The sequence below is a fragment of the Rhodotorula graminis genome, assembly GCF_001329695.1.
Source record: "Rhodotorula graminis WP1 unplaced genomic scaffold RHOBAscaffold_2, whole genome shotgun sequence".
Classification (NCBI taxonomy): Eukaryota; Fungi; Basidiomycota; class Microbotryomycetes; order Sporidiobolales; family Sporidiobolaceae; genus Rhodotorula; species Rhodotorula graminis.
The window spans coordinates 1,213,644-1,235,338 of record NW_017264929.1 but is presented as its reverse complement, the minus strand read 5'-3'; the positions used below and the strand labels follow the sequence as shown (position 1 = coordinate 1,235,338).

At 66.9% G+C, this 21,695-nt stretch overlaps 7 protein-coding genes across 7 annotated transcripts; 2 read left to right on the top strand and 5 right to left on the bottom strand.

Moving 5' to 3' along the window:
- Positions 1 to 856: 856 nt before the first annotated feature.
- Positions 857 to 1,579, bottom strand: RHOBADRAFT_11568 (uncharacterized protein; the record flags this gene model as incomplete). Its single annotated transcript, XM_018412051.1, has 3 exons — positions 857 to 1,045; positions 1,120 to 1,181; positions 1,258 to 1,579. 3 exons carry the CDS (start codon positions 1,577 to 1,579, stop codon positions 857 to 859), a joined length of 573 nt encoding a protein of 190 aa, XP_018273772.1.
- Positions 1,580 to 3,327: 1,748 nt separating this feature from the next.
- On the bottom strand, positions 3,328 to 4,148 carry RHOBADRAFT_51538 (uncharacterized protein; the record flags this gene model as incomplete). The annotated part of the gene is made up of 2 exons (XM_018415896.1): positions 4,088 to 4,148; positions 3,328 to 3,971 (listed from the first exon to the last, which is right to left on the bottom strand). A coding segment is annotated over exon 2 (507 nt), but the record flags the coding sequence as incomplete, so codon positions are not given.
- Positions 4,149 to 4,600: 452 nt separating this feature from the next.
- Positions 4,601 to 6,756, bottom strand: RHOBADRAFT_33893 (uncharacterized protein; the record flags this gene model as incomplete). The annotated part of the gene is made up of 8 exons (XM_018413153.1): positions 4,601 to 4,793; positions 4,878 to 5,013; positions 5,104 to 5,218; positions 5,302 to 5,352; positions 5,431 to 5,790; positions 5,863 to 6,020; positions 6,132 to 6,382; positions 6,434 to 6,756. 8 exons carry the CDS (start codon positions 6,754 to 6,756, stop codon positions 4,649 to 4,651), a joined length of 1,539 nt encoding a protein of 512 aa, XP_018273770.1. The 3' UTR covers positions 4,601 to 4,648.
- Positions 6,757 to 7,036: 280 nt separating this feature from the next.
- Positions 7,037 to 9,772, top strand: RHOBADRAFT_51536 (uncharacterized protein; the record flags this gene model as incomplete). The annotated part of the gene is made up of 15 exons (XM_018415895.1): positions 7,037 to 7,254; positions 7,332 to 7,340; positions 7,490 to 7,495; positions 7,594 to 7,689; positions 7,767 to 7,843; positions 7,903 to 7,977; positions 8,060 to 8,095; positions 8,156 to 8,304; positions 8,426 to 8,669; positions 8,732 to 8,926; positions 9,055 to 9,138; positions 9,204 to 9,222; positions 9,291 to 9,366; positions 9,440 to 9,476; positions 9,545 to 9,772. The coding sequence occupies 15 exons, from the start codon at positions 7,037 to 7,039 to the stop codon at positions 9,733 to 9,735; spliced, it is 1,512 nt and encodes a 503-aa protein (XP_018273769.1). The 3' UTR covers positions 9,736 to 9,772.
- Positions 9,773 to 11,965: 2,193 nt separating this feature from the next.
- RHOBADRAFT_33886 (uncharacterized protein) lies at positions 11,966 to 13,517 on the bottom strand (the record flags this gene model as incomplete). The annotated part of the gene is made up of 8 exons (XM_018413152.1): positions 13,404 to 13,517; positions 13,322 to 13,345; positions 13,088 to 13,254; positions 12,920 to 13,020; positions 12,645 to 12,853; positions 12,403 to 12,570; positions 12,187 to 12,330; positions 11,966 to 12,115 (listed from the first exon to the last, which is right to left on the bottom strand). Exons 1-8 carry the CDS (start codon positions 13,431 to 13,433, stop codon positions 11,966 to 11,968), a joined length of 993 nt encoding a protein of 330 aa, XP_018273768.1. The 5' UTR covers positions 13,434 to 13,517.
- A 2,217-nt stretch (positions 13,518 to 15,734) lies between these two features.
- On the top strand, positions 15,735 to 18,641 carry RHOBADRAFT_31279 (uncharacterized protein; the record flags this gene model as incomplete). Its single annotated transcript, XM_018412957.1, has 15 exons — positions 15,735 to 15,786; positions 15,943 to 16,048; positions 16,165 to 16,182; positions 16,306 to 16,334; positions 16,399 to 16,424; positions 16,484 to 16,515; positions 16,623 to 16,780; positions 16,932 to 16,991; positions 17,061 to 17,190; positions 17,255 to 17,364; positions 17,431 to 17,538; positions 17,687 to 17,745; positions 17,891 to 18,112; positions 18,198 to 18,354; positions 18,430 to 18,641. The coding sequence occupies 15 exons, from the start codon at positions 15,735 to 15,737 to the stop codon at positions 18,639 to 18,641; spliced, it is 1,479 nt and encodes a 492-aa protein (XP_018273767.1).
- Positions 18,642 to 20,728: 2,087 nt separating this feature from the next.
- RHOBADRAFT_31269 (uncharacterized protein) lies at positions 20,729 to 21,468 on the bottom strand (the record flags this gene model as incomplete). Its single annotated transcript, XM_018412955.1, has 6 exons — positions 20,729 to 20,736; positions 20,808 to 20,880; positions 20,953 to 21,037; positions 21,105 to 21,198; positions 21,268 to 21,379; positions 21,451 to 21,468. 6 exons carry the CDS (start codon positions 21,466 to 21,468, stop codon positions 20,729 to 20,731), a joined length of 390 nt encoding a protein of 129 aa, XP_018273766.1.
- Positions 21,469 to 21,695: the final 227 nt, after the last annotated feature.

The following is a 21,695-nucleotide window of genomic DNA, read 5'->3' as shown; positions in this document are numbered from 1 at the left end:
GAAGGGTCGTCGGCTCGAGGCGGGAGGTCGGGCGTCGAAGGCGGGCGGCTTGTACTCGACGAGTTGGCCAGGCGAGCTGGAAGTCGGCGGTCGTGGACGGGCCTGCGTGCTGTACGAGGCCTGCGGTCAGCGGACTGTTGAAGACGCCGGCAGTAGGACGCCGGGGGGAGAGGGGTCGAGCGGACGCACCGGCTGCTCGAGCGACTTGGACAGCTCTTGGGGTCTGGGCCACTCTGCACTGGTGCACTGAAAGGCTGGAACGCGCGCTCGGGAGCTCTTGAGGGCGACCAAGGCGGTGTGGGCGACGAGACGAACGATCAGAGGCGCGTCGTCCGAGAGGCGAGGGAAGAGCGAGCGGGTGGTGGGCTGCGCTGTCGGCTCGGCGGTGGGTCTCTTGCGAGCTCTGCAGGTGGTTGCAGCTGCGACTGAGCGTGTCGCGGGCGTGAGGAAGCGTGGAAGAGCGCGCGCTCTCGAGGCGGTGCATCTCGCCGAACGACCCCGCAGCGACGTCTCAGAGAATCGCTCGCTCGCAGCCTCTCGTAGAGAACGGTCGAGGCAAAACGCGCAGCTAGTTGAAGCAGCCTTTTCTGGGACAGAAGAGTGTACAAAAGAGGAGACCGAGAACAAGTACACCGACGGGGAGGGGGACCAAGGACAACTGCGAGACGGGCGAGCGAGCTCGACTCGGGACGAGAGTCAAGCTAGAGGGAAGGGGTGGAAGGCGAGGAGGTAGAGGGGGCAGGACGGGAGGGGGAGGAGCGACCGCTCAGAGGATCTGGGCGCCCTTCTCGTCGAACTTGGCGCCGTCGGCCTGCAGCTTCTTGACGCACTCTTGCCCGACCTCGCTGCGGTCTGTTTATCGGGTGCGAGGTGGGTCAGCTGCCGCCCTTAAGATGGCGCGAGAGGAAAGAGAGAGAGGGGACGCACGGTGGCGGTGCAGAGCGTCGAGGCGGACAAAGTCGCGCTTGCACGGCGCGCAGTTGTACTTGCGCACGCCGAGGTGCAGGAGCTCGTGGCGCTTGCAGTCGTGGGCGCGGGCGAACGACTGGGGAGGTTACGGGCGTCAGGCAAGCCCGACACGGAGAGGGGGAGGGGAGGAAAGGACGACGGCGGACGCACCTTGTCGCAGTCCTCCTGAGAGCACCTGTACGGCTTCTCGCCCTTGTGCGCACGTTGATGACCTGCGAGAGCGCGCCGAGAGAGAGTCAGTACCGTCGAGGACAAGGCGAGCGAGGAAAGAGGAAGAGAGGGACGCACCTCGGAGGTTGTACCGGCGCGTGAACGTCTCGCCGCACAGCTCGCACACGAACTTGGCGACGGCGCCCGCATTCCTGCGGCGCTTGGCGGCGTCGATCGTCGCCTGGGTCGTCTTGCTCTCCTTGGTGAACTCGTCCTCGTCGTCCTCGGCAAAGTTGCCCGCCGTGCGCGCGCCGAGCTTGGCGCCCTTCTTGCCGCCGCCGCCGGACCCGGGCGCCTTCTTGCGAGCCTTGCCGAACACGGCCGGCGCACGCAGCGACGGCTCGGCCTGGCCATCGTCCTCGTAGTCGCCCTCGTCGTCGTCGTACGCGTCGTCGCGCATCTCGGCGTCGTCCTCGCCCTCTGCATCGTCCTCGTCCTCGTCCTCGTCATGCTCCCGCTTGAGCGCCGCCGCCGCAGCGACCGCCGAGGCCCGGCTGCGCTTCCTCGCGCCGCCGGCGCCCGAACGACCCGAACTCGCGCCGCCGGGGCTCAAGCCGCTCGCCGCCGCGTGCGGGTCTGGCAAGCTCGGCAGGCCGAGCGTGACCGGCGAGCGGTACGAGAACGGCACACGAGGGGCACCGTAAGCGCTGTGCCCGCCGGGCGAGACGCCGCCAGGCGAATGGCTCGAGCCCGCCGCCGAGGCGACGCTCAGGCGGCCGGCGCTCGGACGACGCTGCCCAAGCGCCGCGCCGTTCGGGTACGCGACCGACGACGACGACGTGGCCGAGACGGCGGCCTGCGCGACGGACGCGGCGTGCGCCTGGGCGGCCTGGGCGGCGGCGAGCGCGAGCGCGTTGCCCTGTGGCGAGTACTGCGGGTGGGCTTGCTGACGCGGCGGGTACATGCCCTGGGGCTGCTGCTGAGGGTGCTGCTGCGGCTGCAGCTGCTGTTGGTGCGGCTGCTGCGGTTGAGGTTGCGGTACCGGCGTGAGGATCGACTGGCCGGTCGCCGGGTCGATCGACGTGAGGTAGGCGACCTGGATCGGCACGCTCTGCCCGTTCGGGACGTAGTAGACCTGGTGCTGGAGGTGCGGCGAGGCGTCGGACTCGCCCTGCGCCGTGGACGAGCCCGTCGAGAAGGGCGGGAGCACGCGCTGCGGCGCGGCGGCGGCGGCGGCGGATGGGGCGCCGCCTGGTGGCGCGAGGTGGCCGTTCTCCATCGTGTACGTCGTCGACGGGTGCTGCTGCTGGTGCGCGAACGTTGCGCTGCCGCCGAGCGGCTGCGGGAACAGGTGGGTGAAGTCGTCCGACTTGGCCGAGCGACGATGACCGACGCCCTGGCTCTTGGCGCGCCGACCTCGCTCAGGCCCGACGCCGATGTCGAGGAGCGCCGCCTCGCGGTAACCGGGCCCGCCGCCGCCGCGCTGGTGGCTCGCCGTCGGTCGAGCACGCAGGGCAAGGTCGTACGACTGGAGCTGGACAGCGTCGGCCGTCGAGCTGGCCGAGGCAGTTGGCCCGTAGCCGGACGGCGCCGACGGCGGGCGGAAGACGTTGGTGGCGACCATCGAGGCCGGGAACGAGGGCGTGTTGACGAGCGCGGGCGGCTGAGAGGAGGAAGGTGGGAAGCCGCCGCGGTTCAGGTCGAAAGTCGGGCCGCCGTCTTGCGAGGTCGGCGCGAACGTGACGGGGCCAAGGCTGCTAAAGTCCATCGAGATGATGTCGGCCTCGGACTTGGACCGCTGGCGACGAGGCGGGCGAGGAAGGTCGAGCAAGTCGCGCGACGCCGACGCTGTCGGCTGGAGCGCGGCGAGCTGCGCAAAGTCGGCAAAGACGGACGACAGGGACGATGACGTCGAGGCGGCCGACGCCTGCTGCTGACCGCTTGACGAGGCGAGGTCGAGCGACTCGGGCTCGGCCGTGACGATCGCCTGGGCGAACAGGGGCGTGGCGGCAGCGCCTGCACTGGCGGCGGTCGACGACGAGGCGGTCGGGAGGGAAGGAAGGGAAGGGTAGGAGGAGGAGCTCTGTGACGAAGGGAAGGGACGAGAGGGGAGGTCAGGCCAGGTCAAGGAGAGCGGGGCACGTCCCGTCGAGGCGGCTGCCTTCCGAGCGCCCGCGGCGAAAGAGAGAGAGAGGAGAGAGGACTAACAGCAGTCTTGGCGGCCCACATGCCGAGAACGCGCTCGAGCTCGAGGGTGCCCTGGCCCTTGGGGCGGTCCTCGTCCTCGTCCGGGAGGGGCGACGGGCCCCTGAGCTGCAGCGCCGGTGCCGCCGGAAGGTCGAGGTCTTGCTGCGCCGGAACGGGCGACACGCTGAAGACCGGGGCGGCGCTCGTCGGCAGCGCGTCGGGCACGGCGGGCGAGCCCGTGAAGAAGGTCGAGCGAGTCGCCGACTCGGCGGGCGTCGCCGGTCGGGTGCGGACCTCGCTCGTGGGCGAAGCGATCGAGTTCATGAAGGAGGTGAAGCCCGACGACTGGCGCTTGAACGTGAACGGGCGGTTGGGGTCCTGGCGAGTCGAAATGGGCGATGGCGCGCGCCTGCGAGGGGCCGACACGGTCGCGTCGCCGCCGCGCTCGTTCTCGCTCGGTCCCGGTTGAGCGACGACACCTTCCATCGCCGGCGGCGCGGCGCCCTGGACGACAGGGTCGGCGGACATGGCGGCAAGAAGGCGAAGAGCCGGTGGTCGAGTCGGGGTGAGGGCGCAGGCGGAAGGAAGGGGACGGCGCGCGACAGGACAGGGGCGATCGACCGACGGCGAGCTGTGTAGGCTACTGCGGCTGTATACGACGGCTTCTGCATCGCGCGAATGCGGTGGTCAGCGCGAGGTTGATCGGGGGAAGAAAGAGGCGGTGCCCGGCGAGGGGGCAAGGGCGAGGGGCAGGGGACGAAGACAGGGAGCGTGGACGCACGTGCTCGGGTTCGACAGGGGCTAGTCGACGCTGCTGCTGGCTGTCGCACGCAGTCGGGTGCGCTGCCGGGGTCGGGGCGAGGGGAGGTGGGCGCCCCGAGGCTGTGCACTGGCAGGTGGTCGAGGACGACGAGGATGCACGGGGGCGAGCTGGTACTGGACCGGGTCCTGCTGGTGCGGCTGGGAGCTCGTCGACGAGCTTTTTGGGCCTTGGCGAGCTGTGGCTGGCGCGCGGAGGGGGGGTGACCTCGTCCCCCTCTCCTCGTTGGCTGCCGCGCCCACTGCGCTCGCGAATTCGCGACCCGGTCTCTCGCTCGGCTCTCCTGCGCTATGTGTATGCGTCCATCGTCTATCGGAAGTAGTAAGATGTCGCGTGCGAAGTAGAGCCGTCCGTGCGAGAGGGGTTTCTTCAGCCTGCTCTCGTACGAGCGCTCGAGCACGAGCAGCTCAGGTGCAGCTTGCCTGGATCGCTTTGGAACGACACAGTCTCTCTCGACATGCGACCAGGTCAAAGGAGAGAGGACGAGAGCGGATTGCAGAACTGCTCAAGGGCGCGCCCGACTCACACCCACTCCTCCTCGCCCTCTGGAAACAGGACCTTGCCTGGGTTCAGGAGATTGAGCGGGTCAAGCGCACGCTTGACGGTGCGCATGAGGGCGACGGTGCCCTCGCCGAGCTCGGCGCGCAGGTACTTGCGCTTCGTGAGCCTGCGAGGAGCACTCGAGACGGTCAGGCCCGTGCGCTCGAGCCGACGCCTCGACGTACGAGAGCTAGAGAAACAGACAACACACCCGATACCGTGCTCGCCGGCGCAGGTGCCCTCGAGCTCGAGCGCGAGCTTGACGAGCGCTTTGGCGAGGTGCTCGACCTCCTTTGGTCGCTCCGTCTCGCCCTCGGCGCCCTTCCACAGGATCGCTCGGTGGACATCTGTGCGGTGCGAGCATGTCAGTGCTCGTGAGCGCACACAGAGGGCCGGAAGAGGGGCAGACAGAGAGAAAGAGAGAGAGAGAGACGCACTGCCGTCACCGATGTGCGCGACGATCGGCGCAACGAGGCCCGAGCGCTGTACCAGCACCTCGCTCCGCGCGACGAACTCGGCAAGACGTGATATCGGGACGCAGACGTCGGTGATCTGTGTGCATGGCGAGAGGTGAGCTCGTGTCTCGACGACGGCGAGAGGAGCCGGGAAGGTGGGAAGAGGCGAAAGAGACTTGCCAGTGTGCGACAGCCTGCGCCGATGAGGAGCTGCTGCGACCAGTACTGCGACTGCGAGTGGGCGCAAAGAGTCAGTACAGGCTTCCCGGCACGGGCAGGACGACGAAGGAAAGGGAGGGCGGGCCGCACCTTCCTCGCCTTCCACAGCTCGTCGTTCTCCTGCTCGTTCTTGGCGACCCGCAGCTCTCGCCCACCCGCTCGCTCGACGATCTTGGCGACCGTCTCGAGGCTCGCGCGATTCACCTCGTCGCTCGGGTTCGAGAAGCGCATGAGGACCGTCGGCTCCTCGGGCAACTCGTCGGGCAGGATCTTGCTGAGGTTGAGGCCGCGGATCGAGGTGCCGTCGAGAAGCTCGAGCGACGTGGGCGTGAGGCCTGCGCCGAGGATGTCGACGACGGCGGTGACGGCATTGGCGACCGAGGGGAACGAGGTGAGGGCGACCTTGAGCGGAACGCTTGGCGCGAGGCGGACGGTGAGCTCCGTAATGATCTGCGAGGGGGTTTGCGAGGGTCAGTGAGAGTCGCGGGCGGCAAGGAGGTCCTCGTTCTCGGGTTGACGCACGCCGAGGGTACCCTCGCTGCCGAGAAACAGGCGGCCCGTGTCGAACCCGGTCGTGCTCTTCCTCGCGCGGTTCGTCCCCTTGGTGCGGATCACCGAGCCGTCCATGAGGACGACCGTCATGCCCTGGATCCACTCTGCCCGGAGCGTGCCGTACCCAACTGCGTGACGAGGGTCGTGCGAGGTCGTCAGTCGCGCGAAGGAGAGTCGAGGACGGGCAAGGGCAGCCCTTTCAGGCGAGAGGCGACAGAGGCGAGAGAGAGTGGACGCACCCGCATTCGTGCCGCTCCCTGCCACGCCCGCCATGCCGCCGAACTCGCTGCCCGGCGCCGGGTCGACGGGGAAGAAGAGCTTGACGCCGTCGCGCTCGGCGAGGTAGGCGTTGAGGCTCGCCCAGCCGACGCCTGGCTGCACGACGGCCTGGAAGTCCTGCGCGTGCAGCTCGAGGACGCGGTTCATGCGCGACAGCGAGACGTGGATGGTCGGCCGCGGCAGGACCACCTCGCCGGACGCCGCCTGCCGCCTGCCCGGCACGACGCCGTTCCACTGCTCGTGCACCGGTGGGCTGCAGCACGTCGGCGTGAACTGGCCCTCGAGCGCGGTGCGGCCGCCTGTCGGGATGAGGACGATGCCGAACCGAGTCGCGATGCGGACGACGGCGACGACGTCGCTCGTCGCGAGAGCGTGGAGGACGGCGGCGGGAGGTGCCGGCGGGAGCAGCGACCCCCAGCTCTGGCCGTGCTGCTGTCGCGTCGCGAGGTCGAGCGAGAGCTGGTGTGCGGGGAAGGTGGCCTCGAGGGCGGCGAGCGCGCCTGGCCAGTCGGGAGGCGGGGCGGTCGGCCGGGCGAGGTGTGACGAGAGTGCCGCAAGGCGTTCGTGAGCAGCCGAGTGCGCCATGCTGGGCGAGCGTGGCTGTGAGAGAGGCGAGCCTCGAGCAGCTGGCCTTGCATTGCTCCCCGCTCGGCCGGCTGCTGGGAGGCGAACCCGATTTCGGTTTGCCGCGCAAACCGCAAGAACGTACATGCGTCCGCCCGCAAACGCCGCCCTCAAGTCAAAACCCTTAGCTTGATCGGCGCGGGCGTCGGCCGAGCGGAGTCCGGTTCCCCTTGGAGAGTCCTTAGCTCGCTCCTTTTCACCCTCTCCTCCTCGCCCTCCTCGACTCTTTCGCACAGCTGCGATGGGCAGCGACCAACCTGTGCACGCTGCGCAGATGGGGGAGAAGCGCCAGGCCGCCTCGATCGCCCCGAGCTCGCTCGAGCCGCCTCACCAGCACGACTCGTCCACCTTCACGCCCGAGGAATGGGCTCTCGACAAGGCCGCCGTTCGGCGCCTCGACTACACGGTGCTGCCAGTCTGTGCCGTCGTCTACCTGCTCAACTTTCTCGACAGGAGCAAGTGAGTCGAGCTCTCGCGGCGCCTCTCCTCCTTCGACTCGACCTGACCTCTTGCTCCCTCCTCCCTTCCTCTCACAGAATCGGCAAGTACGCTCGACCTTTCACTCGATCTCTACCCCCTCTTTCGTCGGGACGCGACACTGACCTACTCACCCCATTCTCTCCCCTCCTTCTTCCCTTTCCTTCTTTCCCCCCTCTCTTCCGTCTCCCTGCTCTCCTCCCTCTTTCTCCTACAGCGCAAAGTGAGCCCCTCCTTCCACCTTACTATATGGCCTCAGGCGAGGGCGAGCGACGGCAGTCTCGGACCTCGCTGACCGCCTTTCCTATCCTCGTCCGCCAGAATCGCAGGGCTCGCCGTCGACCTCAAGCTCACGCCGCATCAGTACCTTGTATGTATTACCGCATCCTACATCTTATATATCGCAGCCGAGGTCCCGTACGTCGAGCCCTTCCATCGCGTCCGCCGTGCACCTTTCTCGTCCCCGCCGCTCACTTACCTTCCTCCCGTCCCAGGTCCAACCTCCTCCTCAAGAAGGTCGGCCCCAACATCCTCATCCCCCTCATGGTCACGACTTGGGGACTGTGCTGCTGTGCGTCCGCAAGTTGCGTCGTCGAGCGCGAGCCGTCATTGACTCTTTTCCCCTCCCAGGCTTCACGGGCTTCGTCCGGTCCTACGGCGACCTCGTCGCGGCCCGCCTCATTCTGGGTCTACTCGAAGGAGGTCGTGCGTCGATCCGTCCACTCGCCCGTCCTCTCGAAGCCGTTCTCGCCGCCGCTCACGACCTTCTCAACTCGGGCGCTCGCAGTTTTCCCCGGCCTCGTGCTCTATCTCAGCATGTTCTGTGCGTCTCTCCTCCTGGCCGTCTCTCGCGCAACCTCGTCACTGACCTCGCTGCCCGCAGACCGCCGCCACGAGCTGCAGACCCGCATCTCGCTCTTCTTCTCGGCCGCATCGCTTTCAGGAGCCTTCTCCGGGCTTTTGGCGGCTGCCATCGTCAAGATGGACGGGTTGGGGGGCAAGGAGGGATGGCGATACATCTTCTTTTTGGAGGTGCGTCGTCCGTTTCGCTCTGGTCGACTCGCTCGCGCCGGTTCTGGCCGGTCGGCTCGGTGCCGAGCGGTCGACTCGCTCGCGCACGGCGGAACTGTACTGATGGTCTCGTTCTCTGCAGGGAGGCGTCACCGTCGTCGTCGGCATCGCGTGCTTCTTCCTCCTGCCCCGGTCGCCCGCACACACGCGTTTCCTCACGCCCGAGCAGCGGGCGCACGTCGTCCGCCGCCTCAAGCTCGACAGTCCCGCCGGCGCGTCCAACGACTTTGACGACAAGTTCTCGTGGCGCGAGGTGCGCATGGCGGCGACGAGCCCGCACGTCCTGCTCATCCTCGTCGCGCTCTTCGGCAACGGCATCACGCTCTGTGCGTTTTCCGCTCCCTCCCTCGTCCCCTGAACGTTCCCCTGACCTCTCCCTCGCCTCCAGACGGCTTCTCCTATTTCACACCCAGCATTGTGAGCGCGTTCGGGTACTCGACGATCAAGACGCAGCTCCTCACGGTCCCGCCGTTCGTCTGCGCCTTCCTCCTCACGATGGTCAACGCCGTCATCTCGGACCGCTACGGCCGTCGAGGACTCTGCGCCATCCTCATGAGCCTCCTCGCGCTCGTTGGCTACATCAGTACGTCCCGCCCTCGTCGTCGCACGCAGTCTGCGTGACCGCGCACTGACCTCTTCTTCTCTCGTCCGCCCCTTTCCACCTTCTCTCCTCATCCTTTCCCTTTCCCTCCTTCCTTCGCATCTCCGCAGTGTTCAACCAGTCCCTCACCATGGCGGTGCGGTACACGGCCCTCTTCTTGGCGATCACGGGCGTGTACTCGACCTCCCCTGCTCGTGCGTCTCCGTCCCCTTCCTCCTTGTCCCGTTCACCGACACTGACCCTCTCGGTCGCCTCGCAGTCGTCACCTGGCTGCCAAAGTACGCTCGTCGCGTCGCCTGCGCCCTGAACAAGATGATCGCTTACTCGTCGCACGCACCTCCTGCAGCAACTCGTCGGGCCACTATCGCAAAGCGACGGCCGTCGCGTTCGGCTTCGTCATGACAAACTCGGGCGGCATCGCTGTGCGTCCCACTCCTCCAGACTCCTGAGACGAGTCGAGTCCCGAGTCCGTCCCTGACTCTCGAGCGCGCGCAGTCGACTTGGCTCTTCCCGAGCACGCAAGGACCCGAGTGTGCGCCCAGCTTCCTCCCGGTCGTCTCTGTCGCTCGGAAATATGCCCCTGACACGCATCACATGCAGATCACCAAGCGTCGAGCGTGCTCATCGCCATGACGGCCATGATCATCGTCTTCTGCGCCCTGAACCTCGCCTACCTCCGCCACGCGAACCGCAAGAAGGCCGAGCGACGAGCCGAGACTGGGGGCGTCATCGACACGTCGACGTGGCACCTCGAGGGCGACCGGCACCCGCACTTCATCTACTCGTACTGAGCGAGACGAGCGGGCGAGGTTCGAGTCGAGGGGCGAGGTCGACGGAAAAGGGCGACGTGCGCCCGGTCTTTTGGCTCAGTTCATACTGCATTGCATTTGCATGTTCTTCACCGAGCTGGCTGTGCATAGAGAGATCGGGAAAGCGGTGAGCCGACGGAAAGAGGTCGCGCTTAGGCCGTCGAGCGCGAACCGCCTTGCGAGAGGCCGGCCCATGCTCGCGCTCGACGCTTTGGCCCTGTGCTGCTCCGCCGTACTCGCTTTCAGTCGCGAGCACGCCCTCGCTGTCGCTTGTCCCGCCACGAGCGAGCTCGAGCTGCCACCGAATCGCCCTTCTCGAGCCGAGAGCGCTCTTCCTGTCGGCTTGCTCGTCGGCGAGGCCGCTCTGTACAGTACCGAGAGCACTCTCGAAGCGGGAGACAGTGCGGCGACCGCTGTGGGGAGCGTAAGCTCGAGTTCAAGGTCTGCTCGGCACTCGCGTCCCTCCTTCCCCTCCCACCCCTCGGCCCTCACGACCGGGCTCGCTCAGACTGGCTCGAGTCGGTACCTGCACATCTCGGCATCATTCTTCTGCTTCATGCGCACCACTGCGAGCGCTCGCCGCCGGCGCAGAGCGCGTCACACCTTCATCAGTAACTCGCGTCGTCCGACCTCTGTCGACTGGTGGCAACGGTTCATGGGCCTGTGGGTATCGTCGTCGAGGACTATTGCAGCATCAAGGAGACTACTGGGCCAGGCGACCGCGCTGTGTGGGCTGTGGGCGACTCGTGCGTCCCCCTCCTCCCCGCCTCCCCGTGCTTGGCACCCCTCTCCCTCTCCCCTAGCCCCCTCTGCCACCTCGCGACGCGGTGCAGGGGTCTCGATGGACTGACTCGGTCACCTTACAGGCGGAACGACTGCGCAAGGCGAGCAGGGCGGTCCTCTGGGCGGCGCGAGGCGGGCTCTTGACCTCGAGGCGGCTCGTCTTGTCCTTTGTACGTCCCGCGCACTCTCTCTCTCCCTTGCAGGACCTTCATGTGGGTCTGTGCTCCTCGCCGAGCCGCGCACTGACCCTCTCGACCTCGCGCCGCAGGTTAGTCGCGCCCTCGATGGCACCTCCCCCTTCTCGGCCTCGAAAGCTTCCCCTCGCGCCCTTGCTGCGCCGCGCGACGGCGCTCTTCCCTCTCCCATAGCTCTCTCGTCCCTCGCGATTGTTCCCAGACCGCTCAGAGTCCTCGTTCGTCGTCGCACTCGTCCCGGCGGCTCAGCGAGTCGAGCCGTCGCGGACGGGTCTTTACGAGGCTGCGCCCGCCCTCACGTGCCCCTGAGGGCAGCGGGCGCACTGTGGTGAGCCGCTCGCACGGCGCGCACCCCTGCGGAGCGCCCGTGCGCCCGGCCACCTACAAAAGACAGGGGGATCCTGCGCACCCTCGCTCAAACGCTAGCTCTTGATCTAGCAGGGTTACGGCTGTCTGCTCGCGCCAGATCGGACGATGAGGTGTCTGCGATGCAATCGAGCGCGTTTCCCGAGCTACTTTGTCGTGTAGAGCGCGAGTTGGTGTCGTCGCCTCCTCCCTCGAGTCCGAGGTCGGCGACGTCGTGAGCGCTGTTCCTGCTGGCTCGATCGCTCTCGAGATCTCTCTACGTGTCGTCGAGAGTGCGGCACAGCCCTGGGAAAGCTCGCCGGCCGCTGTGAGCGCCGCAGGCGTCTTCCTCCTCCTTCGCTGCCTCCTCAACCTGGTTGAAGCTCGCGCCGCCCGGACATCCAGGGCTCGGACAGGCGCTAGACTCGACCGCATCGCAGAGAGCAGTCGGACCGCGCGCGACGAAACCGATTGGCGGGCGCGGCTCTCTCGCACTCGCAAAGCGTCGCAGGCTCAAGCGCCGCTGCCACGTCAAAGCCGCTCTCCTCGCTCACGACCCGAGACGCAAATGGAGAGAGAGGCAGGCAAAAAAGCGCTTCGAGTTACTAGCAACATGCAGAACGATTCGGGGCTGTGCACACGGCGAGCGGGAGGGCGAGAGGGGTAGAAAAGCGCCGGCGGGTGCGGGCGGGAAGGGAGCGAGGAGGAGGACGGGGAGGGGAGAGGAGAGACGAGGAGGGGACTAGGCAAAGCGTGCACAGGGCGAAGCGTAGAACTCAGGGCACGACGCAAAAAAAGCGAACTGATCCCGCACGACGAGACCGGCTCCTCCCTACGACCTCGCTCGCGCGCCGACCACGACGCCCTCGAGCGAGCACGACTGAGATCGCTCAGCGGATCTGCCCGAACGGGCTGAGCATGCTCGTGTCGGCCTTGCGCTCGACCTTGCTCTTGGGGAACGCGCTCCAGAACCGGAGCGTCTCGTCGCCGGCGCCGGTGACGATCGTCTGCCCGTCGGGCGAGGCGGCGAGGTACAGGACCTGCAGGTGGCGAGGGGTTGGTGAGCGCCAGGACACAGGGACGAGGGGTGGAGAGGGAGGGAGGGACGCACGCGGTACGTGTGGCCGGTGAGCTGGGCGACCTGCTGCATCGACGGGTACCGCCATATGATGACCTGGTTCTGCGCCTGGCCCGCCGAGAAGCCGTGCGTCGTGACGAGCTCGTTCGAGTTCTTGCTGAAGAGCATGTTGCACACCTGCCGAGAGCGAAAGGGCGTGAGTCGGTGGGCGAGAGCGCGACGACGAGAGGAGGCGGAGCAGGGACGCACCTGGCTGCCCGTGTCGACCTCTTGCAGGAGGTTGCCCGTGAGCGTGTTCCAGAACCGGAGCTTCTGGTCGGCGGTGCCGCCGCCGCTCGCGAGGATACCGTGCTGGTGCGGGTTCCACGCGATCGCCTTGACGGCCGCGACGTGGTCGGTGAAGCGGTGCAGCGGCGTCTGCAACGTCGAGGCGGAACTGTCAATGCTGCACTCGAGGGAGAGGACGTAGAGAAAGAGAGCGAGGGGCGCACCTCGGACATCTTGTCGAACACGAAGAGCTTGTTGTCGTTGCCGCCGCTCGCGAGCTGGTTGTCGTCGCTCCACTTGAGGCCGCACACCTCCTGCCGGTGCACGGCGAGCTTGTTCGTCCAGTGGTCCTTGATGCGCACGTCGCGGTGGTAGATGAGGCGGTCATGCGAGCCCGACGTGAGGATGTGGTCGTTCCAGGCGAGGGCGCCGACTGCGGGACGAGCGAGACGGGTCAGGGCTGGCGAGTGACGGCGGGCAGCGACAGTGAGAGACGCACCTCGTGCCGTGTGACCCGTCATGCGCCGGATGATGCGGCCGGCTTGCGCGTCCCAGATCTGGATCATGCCGCTCTTGGTCCCGACGGCGATGGCTAACGTACTAAGCTCTCATGTTTCACGTACTAAGCTCTCATGTTTGAACAATAAAATTAATATAAATCAGCAACTTAACCCAGTTGATGCTCGTGATGGAATCTGGCGGATCCGACTCGGACAGGTCGCACAGCTTCTTGACCTCGCTCGTCTGCGCGCTCCACGTGTAGACGGCCGAGCCGAGACCGACGCCGAGCACGTTGGTCGACGACCAGTCGACGAGGTTGAGGTAGTAGTCGTCCTGTCAGGGGCACGAGGTCAGTTGAGGGTCGTCGAAGGAACGAAAGAGAAAGAGGACGAGGACGCACGGCGAGCTCGGGCGCATCGAGGACCTGCAGAGGGAGAGCGTCAGGACCATCCAGAGTGCGACAGAGAAAGAGTGGGGCGCACCTTGAAGGGCACGCGGCTGACCTGGCGCATCGCCTTGCGCGGGCTCAGGAGGAGCTTCTGGCTCTCGTGGCGGACGGGGCTCAGGCTGTAGCGCTCGTGCGTCGGGCTGTCGAGTCCACGCTCGGCGCCTTCACGCGTGATGCGCTTCCTCGACGGCGAGTGGAAGCTGAACAGGGGCTTGGCCGACGCGGGCGAGTTGCTCGGCGAGGTCGCGGCGGTGTACTGGGTCTGGGTGCGGACGGACGACGGCGAGCGGAGGAGGGGTGTCGGGTCGAGCGCGGAAGGACCGAAAAGTTCGCTGCGGAGGAGCGAGTCGAACGTCTTGTTGGCCTCCTCTGCGGCGCGAGGTCGAGCGAGGTCAGCCACCCTGGACCTGGAAGGGAGGGAAGAAGAGGGGGCGAGGACGGACCCGTCTGCGCATCGCCCTCGGCCGCTCGGCGCTTGCCCTTGTGGCTCGTACTCGGCGTCGACGAGTTGGACGACGAGGTGGAGCCCGGGAGGAGCGAGTACGAGGTGGCGAGGTCGAGGCCGTCGCGGTTCGGGATGAACCTGGAGGGGAGGGCGAGGGGTCAGTGGCGCGCTCGCACAGGAGGAATCGAGAGAGAGAGTGAGAGGGTGCGCACCTGTCGCCGTAGATGCGCTTCTTGGTCGGGGACGTGCTGCCACCGCCGAACGCGCTCGTGGCGCCGAGGCTGCTCTCGCGAGTCCTCGACTTTGACGGGCTGGCGGCCGGGCTTGAAGGTCCAGCGACAGGGGTGGCCGGGCGAGAGGTGCTGGGCGGCCCCCTTGCGGGCTCGCGACGGTCGTGCGACATCGGCTCGGTCGAGAGCAGCTGGGGCGGGTGGGGCTGCGTCACACCTCGACAGGGGCGGGTCGCGGGGCACTCGACGATGGCGCTGGTCGACAGTAGGTCGAGGGCGTGGGCGCAGGCGGGGCCGGCAGGCCGGGGCGAGGCGGTGTCGTCGTCGGGTCGAGTTGAGCGATGAGATGAGGAGGGGGGAGCTCGCTCAAGGCGACGGGCACGCGTGCAAAGCGGGCAGGAGGGAGGTGACGCTGCTGCAGGTGTACTCTGAGGGTGCGCGGCGCAGCACTCGACCTGCGAGGCGGTGGTCGAGGTCGACTCTCGCTCCTCTCCTCGTCCTCTCCTCCTCGTCCTTTGTTCCCGTGCGACACCGCGCTGCCCCTTGGACAGGCGCACACTTGCTGTCGCTTCTCTCGCAGGCATCCTACTGGTGCTCTGCTTCGGCTGGCGCTCCTGTCGCGAGGCTCGTCGCGGCAGCTCCTCCTCGTCTCCCTCGCGCCCTCGGTGAGTCCCTCCTCTCGCTCAGACCTGGGAGGGCGGACCTCGCACGGACCGTACTGACGCTGTTCACCTCGCAGGCGAAACTAGGACGACCTGAGCCTGTTCTGCCGTCGTCACTCTCGACTGGCGGCATGAGGGTCACGAGCCGGCCCTCGTCCACCGCTGCGCACGACGCTCCCGCCGGCTGCTTGACCGTGGCTACGCCCAGAGTCGACCGGCGGGCCGAACGAGGCGCCGTGTCGAGAGCGGGCTACCGCGCCCGGGCCTGCTCCGCCTCTGTGGGCTCGCCAGAGGCTCGTTCGCGGGCGATCCAGGACGGCTCTCCCGCTCTGTCGCCCCGAGGGCGAGCCGCCAGCTCCGCTCGTGCGCCGTCGCACGCCTCGTGGAGGCTGAGCGCAGCTTCGTGCGGGTGCCGCGAAAAGGCCGGCCCGCCGCCTGCGCACGATCGCGCGGAGCCCCAAAGTGCGAGCCTCGAGTTGGACGGCTCGCGCGCTTCCGCTTCTGGTGCCTTTGGTCCTCGTCGACTGGGTCGACCGGCTCAGCGAGGAGCGCTCGACGTCGGTCGCGTACCCGGGCGGCGACGTCGCAGCGACCGCAGTCGCGCGGCCCTTACAGCCGACGCACTTGCTCCCTCGCTCTCCCTCGGCGAACAACCTCGTCCGGCGCCAAGACTTATTGATCGCAGGCCCACATGCAGCCGGCAGAACGGGCTCCCGCTCCAATGGCGAGGCGTGGGTGCACCCTTTGTTCGCTTGAACCTCTCGCCGTCGTTCCGCGCCCCGACCTCCCTCGGTCGTTGGAGGCCCGCGACTGGGGCCCGCCTCTTCAACCTCGACTTCTCGCCCAGCTCTTCGACCGTCGACGACGCTTTGCGCACCTCTACGAGCCCCCAGCACCTACACCACCCCTCGACCGCGCACGCACCTCGCCTCGCGCCGCATCAGCTCAGCCGCACCGCGACTCGCCTTGCCTCGCCTCGACACCGGCACCTCGTCCTCTTCTCGAGCAGCGACATCGTCCGCGCCGTCATGGAGCACAAGCCCGTCGCGCAGGATGCCGAAAAGGCGTCCGTCCACAACTGTGCGTCGCCGCCTTTCCCCTTCTCTCTCGTCCTCCTCGGCCAGGACCGTCGAACACCTCGTGCACGTTCGCCACGCCCTGACACTCTCGTCCTCTTCCGTCCTCGTCCCTCGCCTTGGCGACACGCAGTCGAGCTCGCAGGCCCGTCCGCCGCAGACGGTAAGAGCCCTCACGGACTTCTCGGGATTGATGAGGCAGCAGAAGCGCGCCTCAGGCGCAAGTTCGACCTGCGCATCCTCCCCATGGTCATCCTCATCTACCTGTGCGTCTCGCTTTCGCCTCTCGACCCTCCTTGACGATGCCGAACCTCCCTCGAGGCAGACAAGCGGCGACGGCCCTTTCCTGGCCGACTATCCTGACGCTCCTGTCCGTGCGCAGCTTCTGCTTCATCGACCGGTACGTCAACGAGCCAGTCAGGAAGAACGGCACGAGTCGAGCGCGTCCTCGGCGACGCTCGAGCCCTCCTTTTCTGCTCACGGGCCAACTGACCCTCTTCCTCCTTGTCCTCCTCCATCACAGCGCCAACATTGGCAACAGTCGTGTCGCCGGTACGTCCACCGCCACTGAGCCCATCTCTCGACCGAGTCTGACCAAGCTTCGTCCCCCTCACAGGCCTCGAGAGAGACTTGGGCATGTCGGTGCGGCCTCGACCTCCCCTCTCGGCACGAGCGTCATACTGACACAGTCACGTATTCAGGGCCTCGACTACAACGTGCTGCTCTGCGTCTTGTGCGTCCCGCCATCGCCAGCTCTCCCTCGGCGCCCGAGCCTCTTCTCTGACTGACTCTCGGATCCCTTGCCCCCTCCCTCTCTCGCCTCGCCCTCGCCCTCTGCAGCTACGTCTCGTACACGGTGTTCGAGCTTCCTCTGCAACTCGTCACCAAGAAGATCGGGCCCGGCAAGACGCTCCCGGTCCTCACCCTCCTCTTCGGCCTTTTCTCGCTCTGCATGGGCTTCGTCCAGAACTACGGCGCAGCCATCGCGGTCCGCTTCTGTGCGTCCCTCTTCTCTCTTTCTATCAGAGCCGAGGCGACGTGCGGCGTCTCGGTGTCGGCGTCGTCGTCGCCTAGAGCCGCGAGGTCGCCTTCTCGGCCTCCTCGTGGCCTCCCTCTCCTCTGGATGCACTGACATACTTCCTGCGACAGTGCTCGGCATCGGGGAGGGAGGAATTTTCCCTGGACTCGCCTTCTACCTGTCGCGCTTCTGTGCGTGCTCGTCGTCGTCGTCCCCCTCAACTTGAGAAGGTCGCTCTGACCTACTTTTGGTGCCCACAGACCGCAAAGACGAGCTCGGCTTCCGCCTTTCGTGCTACATCGTTTGCGCACCCGGCGCGGGAGCTGTCGGCGGACTGCTCGCGAGCGGCCTGCTCAAGATCGGCTCGATTGGCCAGTACCGGTCCTGGCGGTCCGTCCACTTCTCTCCCTCCTCTGGCAGAGCCCGTCCTGACCCTCCTGCTTCGCGCAATGAGCTGCATCTTTATCGTCGAGGGCATTATTACGATGGGCATCGGCTTGATCTCGTGGTTCGTGCTGCCCGATCGTCCCGAGACGTGCAAGTGGCTCTCGGCGGACGAGCGAGGTGCGTCGGCGAGTTCTCTCCTTGCCGTCACTCGACAGCCTTACTGATGTCGGTGCACGCACGCAGCCCTCGCCGACGCCCGCATCAAGGCCGAGAACCCGGGCCAGACGTCGACGATCGACAAGCTGCACAGGAAGTCCGTCATGCAGGGCATCTTCAGCCCGTCAACCCTTCGTGAGTCGCTATCCTCGTCCTCCCAGTCCTCCCCGTCACTACATCGAGCGCGTACACCGTATCGAGGAGATGCTGCGGCGTGCGCCGCCCTCTCGTCCGCACCGGGCTTGAGTCTGACTCTTTCGCTCCCCCTTCCGCCGCGAAACAGTCGCGGCCCTCATCTTCCTGTTCAACAACATCACCGTCCAGGGCGTTGGCTTCTTGTACGTCCTCGCTCTCTCAGTCAAATTCGCGAGCGTGAGCTCACCATGCACTTCCCCTCGCGCCCCATTTTCGCGCCTCGACAGCCTCGTACGTCCTCGTCCCTCCTCTCGGCCCACCACCTCGCGAGACTGACACGTGTCCCTTGCAGCCGACTATCGTCAGGACGATCTACCCGGGCGAGAGCGCGATCGCCCTTCAGCTGCGCACGGTCCCGCCCTACGTCGTCGGCGCCTTCACGACCCTCCTCACCGGCTACCTCTCGTTCAAGACGAAGAAGCGCGGGCTCTACATGCTCCTGTCGTCTCCATTCGTCACGATCGGCTACATCATGTACCTGTCTTCTATGAACCCGCAGGTTCGCTACGCCGCCGTGAGCCCTCCTCTCCTTGCCTCTTCTCGCCCTCTCCCTTGCGCTCCGACCTCGGCCGAAGCTGATGCTGCTCCCACACGCGCAGGCTTTCATGGTCGCCATCGGCGCCTTCTCGTTCGGCGCGCTCTGCACGGCCTGGGCGGCGGCCAACGTGACCTCCGACACGGCCCGTGCGTCCGCCATCGGCACCGTCGTCATGTTCGGCAACCTCGGCGGCCTCATCGCGACCTGGACCTTCCTGCGTACGTCCCTACGCGCTCGCCGTCTGCCTTTCCTGCGCGACGAGCGACACTGACCCTCGTCGCCGTCCCTCGCAGCCAAGGACGGACCTCGCTACGTCCCGGGCAACGCGTTCAACCTCGCCGGCAGCGTCATCATGTTCTGCGCCGCTGCGGGCCTGTGGGCGTGGCAGGTGCGCGAGAACCGGGCCAAGGAGAACGGGCGCGACGACCACTACCTCGTCGGCAAGACGGAGGAGGAGGTCCAGCTTCTCGGGACCAAGAACCCGCACTTCCGCTACAGCATCTAGACTAGAATCGGCGTCTGTGTGTCGCTATCGTAGAAGGTGTCGACTTGGCTTTGCAACGAGACTATGGACGAGCTGTGCGCCCGGCTCCGTCGAGAGCTGTCCTCCCAGCCGCTTTCCCAGCCTGCACGGCTTCTCTGCCAGCCTCGGTACGCCTTGCAAGTCTCAAAGGGACAGCATGAGCCTGCTGAAAGCGCTCGCGTTCGCCTTGACTCGTCTCGCAGCACGCTCGAGCACGCTGACGTGTCCGCTCGTCTTTCTCCTCGAGTGAAGGTTGCTCGCCCAGTACACTTGCACCCTCTCTACATGGTCATACCGCTCTGTCTCTCGCTCTCGAATCTGTTGAGAGCACGAGAGCCCGAGACTCGCAGAGCACCGAGTCGGGTTCGCGTCCGTCCATCCCTCCTCGCTCGGACCCTCCAAACTCGCCTCGCCTCGCCCATCTACCAAACCCTGCCGCCCATTTGCCCCTTGACCTCCCACACTGCGCCACCCTCGTCGAGCTTGTACTGGAGCGCGCGTGCGCCCGACCTCGGCGCGTCGACGGACCAGTGCGGCGGCGCGGGCGACGGCGTGACGAGCGAGGGCCCGCGGTGGAGCGAGAGCTGTGGGACGCGGTGCGAGAGGTCAGTCACCCATACCCGACCAGAGCGACGCTGCCTCTCGCGCGCCGAGCGAGAGCCGGCAAGGTCGAGAGTCGGAAAGAGGGAGAACGAGCCCGACGCACCTCTCCCCTCGCGCCCGTGCCGCCATTCCCGAGCCCGACCACCTCTCCCCACAGGTCGCACCCTTGCAGAGCGTGCCGGAACAGGTACTGGTCGTCCGGGCTCTGGTACGGCGAAGAGGTGGGCGAAGGTGCGTGAGTCGAGGGTGAGGGCGAGAGCGAGTCGGCAAGGAGGAGGGTGACGAGCGAGGCGGAGGACTGTACAACAGGCGAGCAGGAGGATGGAGGAGGAAGAGTGTCAGTGGGCTGGTTGAGGAGGACGAAAGGGAGAAGAGAGAGAGGGACGAGCGCACCTCGCTCACGAGTGCCCGCACGCCGCGCCACCACCGTACGACGTCTCTCGCCTCCCTGCCGACCCACAAGAGCGCGCTCAGGTCGTCGATCACGACGAGCGGGCCGGGCTCGTCGCCGCCAGGGTTGCCGTCTGTCGGAGCTCGCGGATCTGGAGGTCGAGCGGCGGCGTCGGGTCGGGAGAGGGCGGTGCGAAGAGAGGAGAAGAGGTCGGCGAGGGGTAGAGAGGGTGACGAGGCGTCTAGGAAGGTAAAGCGCCTGGCGGACGACTCGGTTGCGAGCTGGACGCCCTGCGAGGAGGAGGAGCGAAGGTGTGAGTGCGGTCGTCTGGCCGGTCTAGACCGGGCCAGCGCACTGATTGCGCCGCCGACCGAGCCCCAAGCCGAGATTGAACGCACATGCTTGCGCAGCGTCGCGCCCCAGTACTCCTCGCGCTCCCTCACCCCGACGAGCACCACCCTCCTCGGGCCCGCCGCCCTGGCCCTCGCTCTCGCCGGTTCCGGCACTGCAGGCCGCAGCGCGCGCACGACGAGTTGCACGAGGAGGAAGGTGGCCGGAGCGTCGAGTGTGTCGGTGAGGAGGAGCGAGAGGTCGGGCGGGAGGGCGGTCGAGGTCGAGGGGAGCGAGGAGGACGAAGTGGGCGAGGCCGGGAGCGTAAAGGTGAGGAAGTCGCTCGTGTAGCTCATCGTCGGCGGCTCGGTGGCTCGCAGCGGCACCTGGTGGTCGTGCGCGCAGTGGGAAGAGCAGGAGGTGCATCGCCGCCTCGTCGCGCTGATGAGCAAGTCGCAACTCGCTCTCTCGCGCGGGCTGGGCTCGTTCGTCTCTCGCTCGACTGCTACAGGACGCTCTCTCGGACGTGGTCATGCTCGCGAGCGCGTCGAGGGCCTCGGCGACCGCTCGCCAGACTCTCGCTCATTCTCTCTCGTTCTCGATACTCGCCGCACAGATGGGCAGCTCCGAATCCCACGCGCGTTGCAGCGTTTTGCGCTCCCAACGCACGCCCGTAAAGGAGACGAGAGCAGCCCTCGGCCCAGGTACCCCGTGTTCCCGTGCGTCCCTCGAGAGGAGGAAGCGCTTAGTAGACTGCGGGCGACGGACAGGGTCAGTGTCGGCTCGAGAGGGGGGCGCGAGAGAGTGAGAGAGTGTGGACGCACCGAAGCCGAGGACCTTGCCGGCAACGTGCTTGCGGCGAGCCTCCTCGTGGTCCATGATGCCCGCCGAGGTGGTCTGTGCGGCGCGACGACGGACGAGGGTCAGGACGGGACGACTCGACGAGGCGAAAAAGAGAAGAGGACGCACGAGGATGATGTAGCCGAACGAACGGGCCGGGAGGAGGAGGGCAACCCACTTCTCAATGTCCGGGAGGCGGATGTTGAAGCGGGGCCTGTGCGCGAGGTCGTCAGTGCCGCGCTCCCGAGTCTCGCACGGACCGGCAGGAAGAGGGGACGCACGAGATGACGCCGGTCTTGTTGATGCGGCCGTTGAGCTGGACGACGAGCTTGCCCGAGCGGTGGTCGTCGATCTCCTCGAACTCCTCGATGTAGCCTGTGCGCGCGCGAGGAGCTGCGTCAGTCTCGCGCCGTCGACGACACACAGAAAGAGAGCAGGACGGACCGTGCTTCTGCATCACCGTGAGGACACGGATGATGACCTTGGAGCTCGGGCGAACGAGCACCTGGCGCTTGCCACGCTTCTCAGCGTTGACAATGTTGTTGAGGCAGTCGGCCTGTGGGGCACGCACAAGGTCGTCAGTCAGAGGCACGCAGGGACTGTGCGAGAGGAAGGTGTGGGACGCACAAGGACGGAGACACGCATGGCTGAACGCGGCGACGAGTGGGGAGCGAACAGGGGCAAAGGGGAGGGGTCAGAACATGCGGGTCGGGTGTGCGGGTGTGCGGTGCCCGTTCTCCTGCCCTGCGGCGAGGAGAGTGCGGGTCGCGTCGGGTGTACGGAGGCGAGCGAGGCGCAGGAGCCACGCCTGTGCATCTAGTCGGCCGCAGCCCGGACGGTTTTTCATGCAGCCGAGCTTGGGGTCCGAGGTC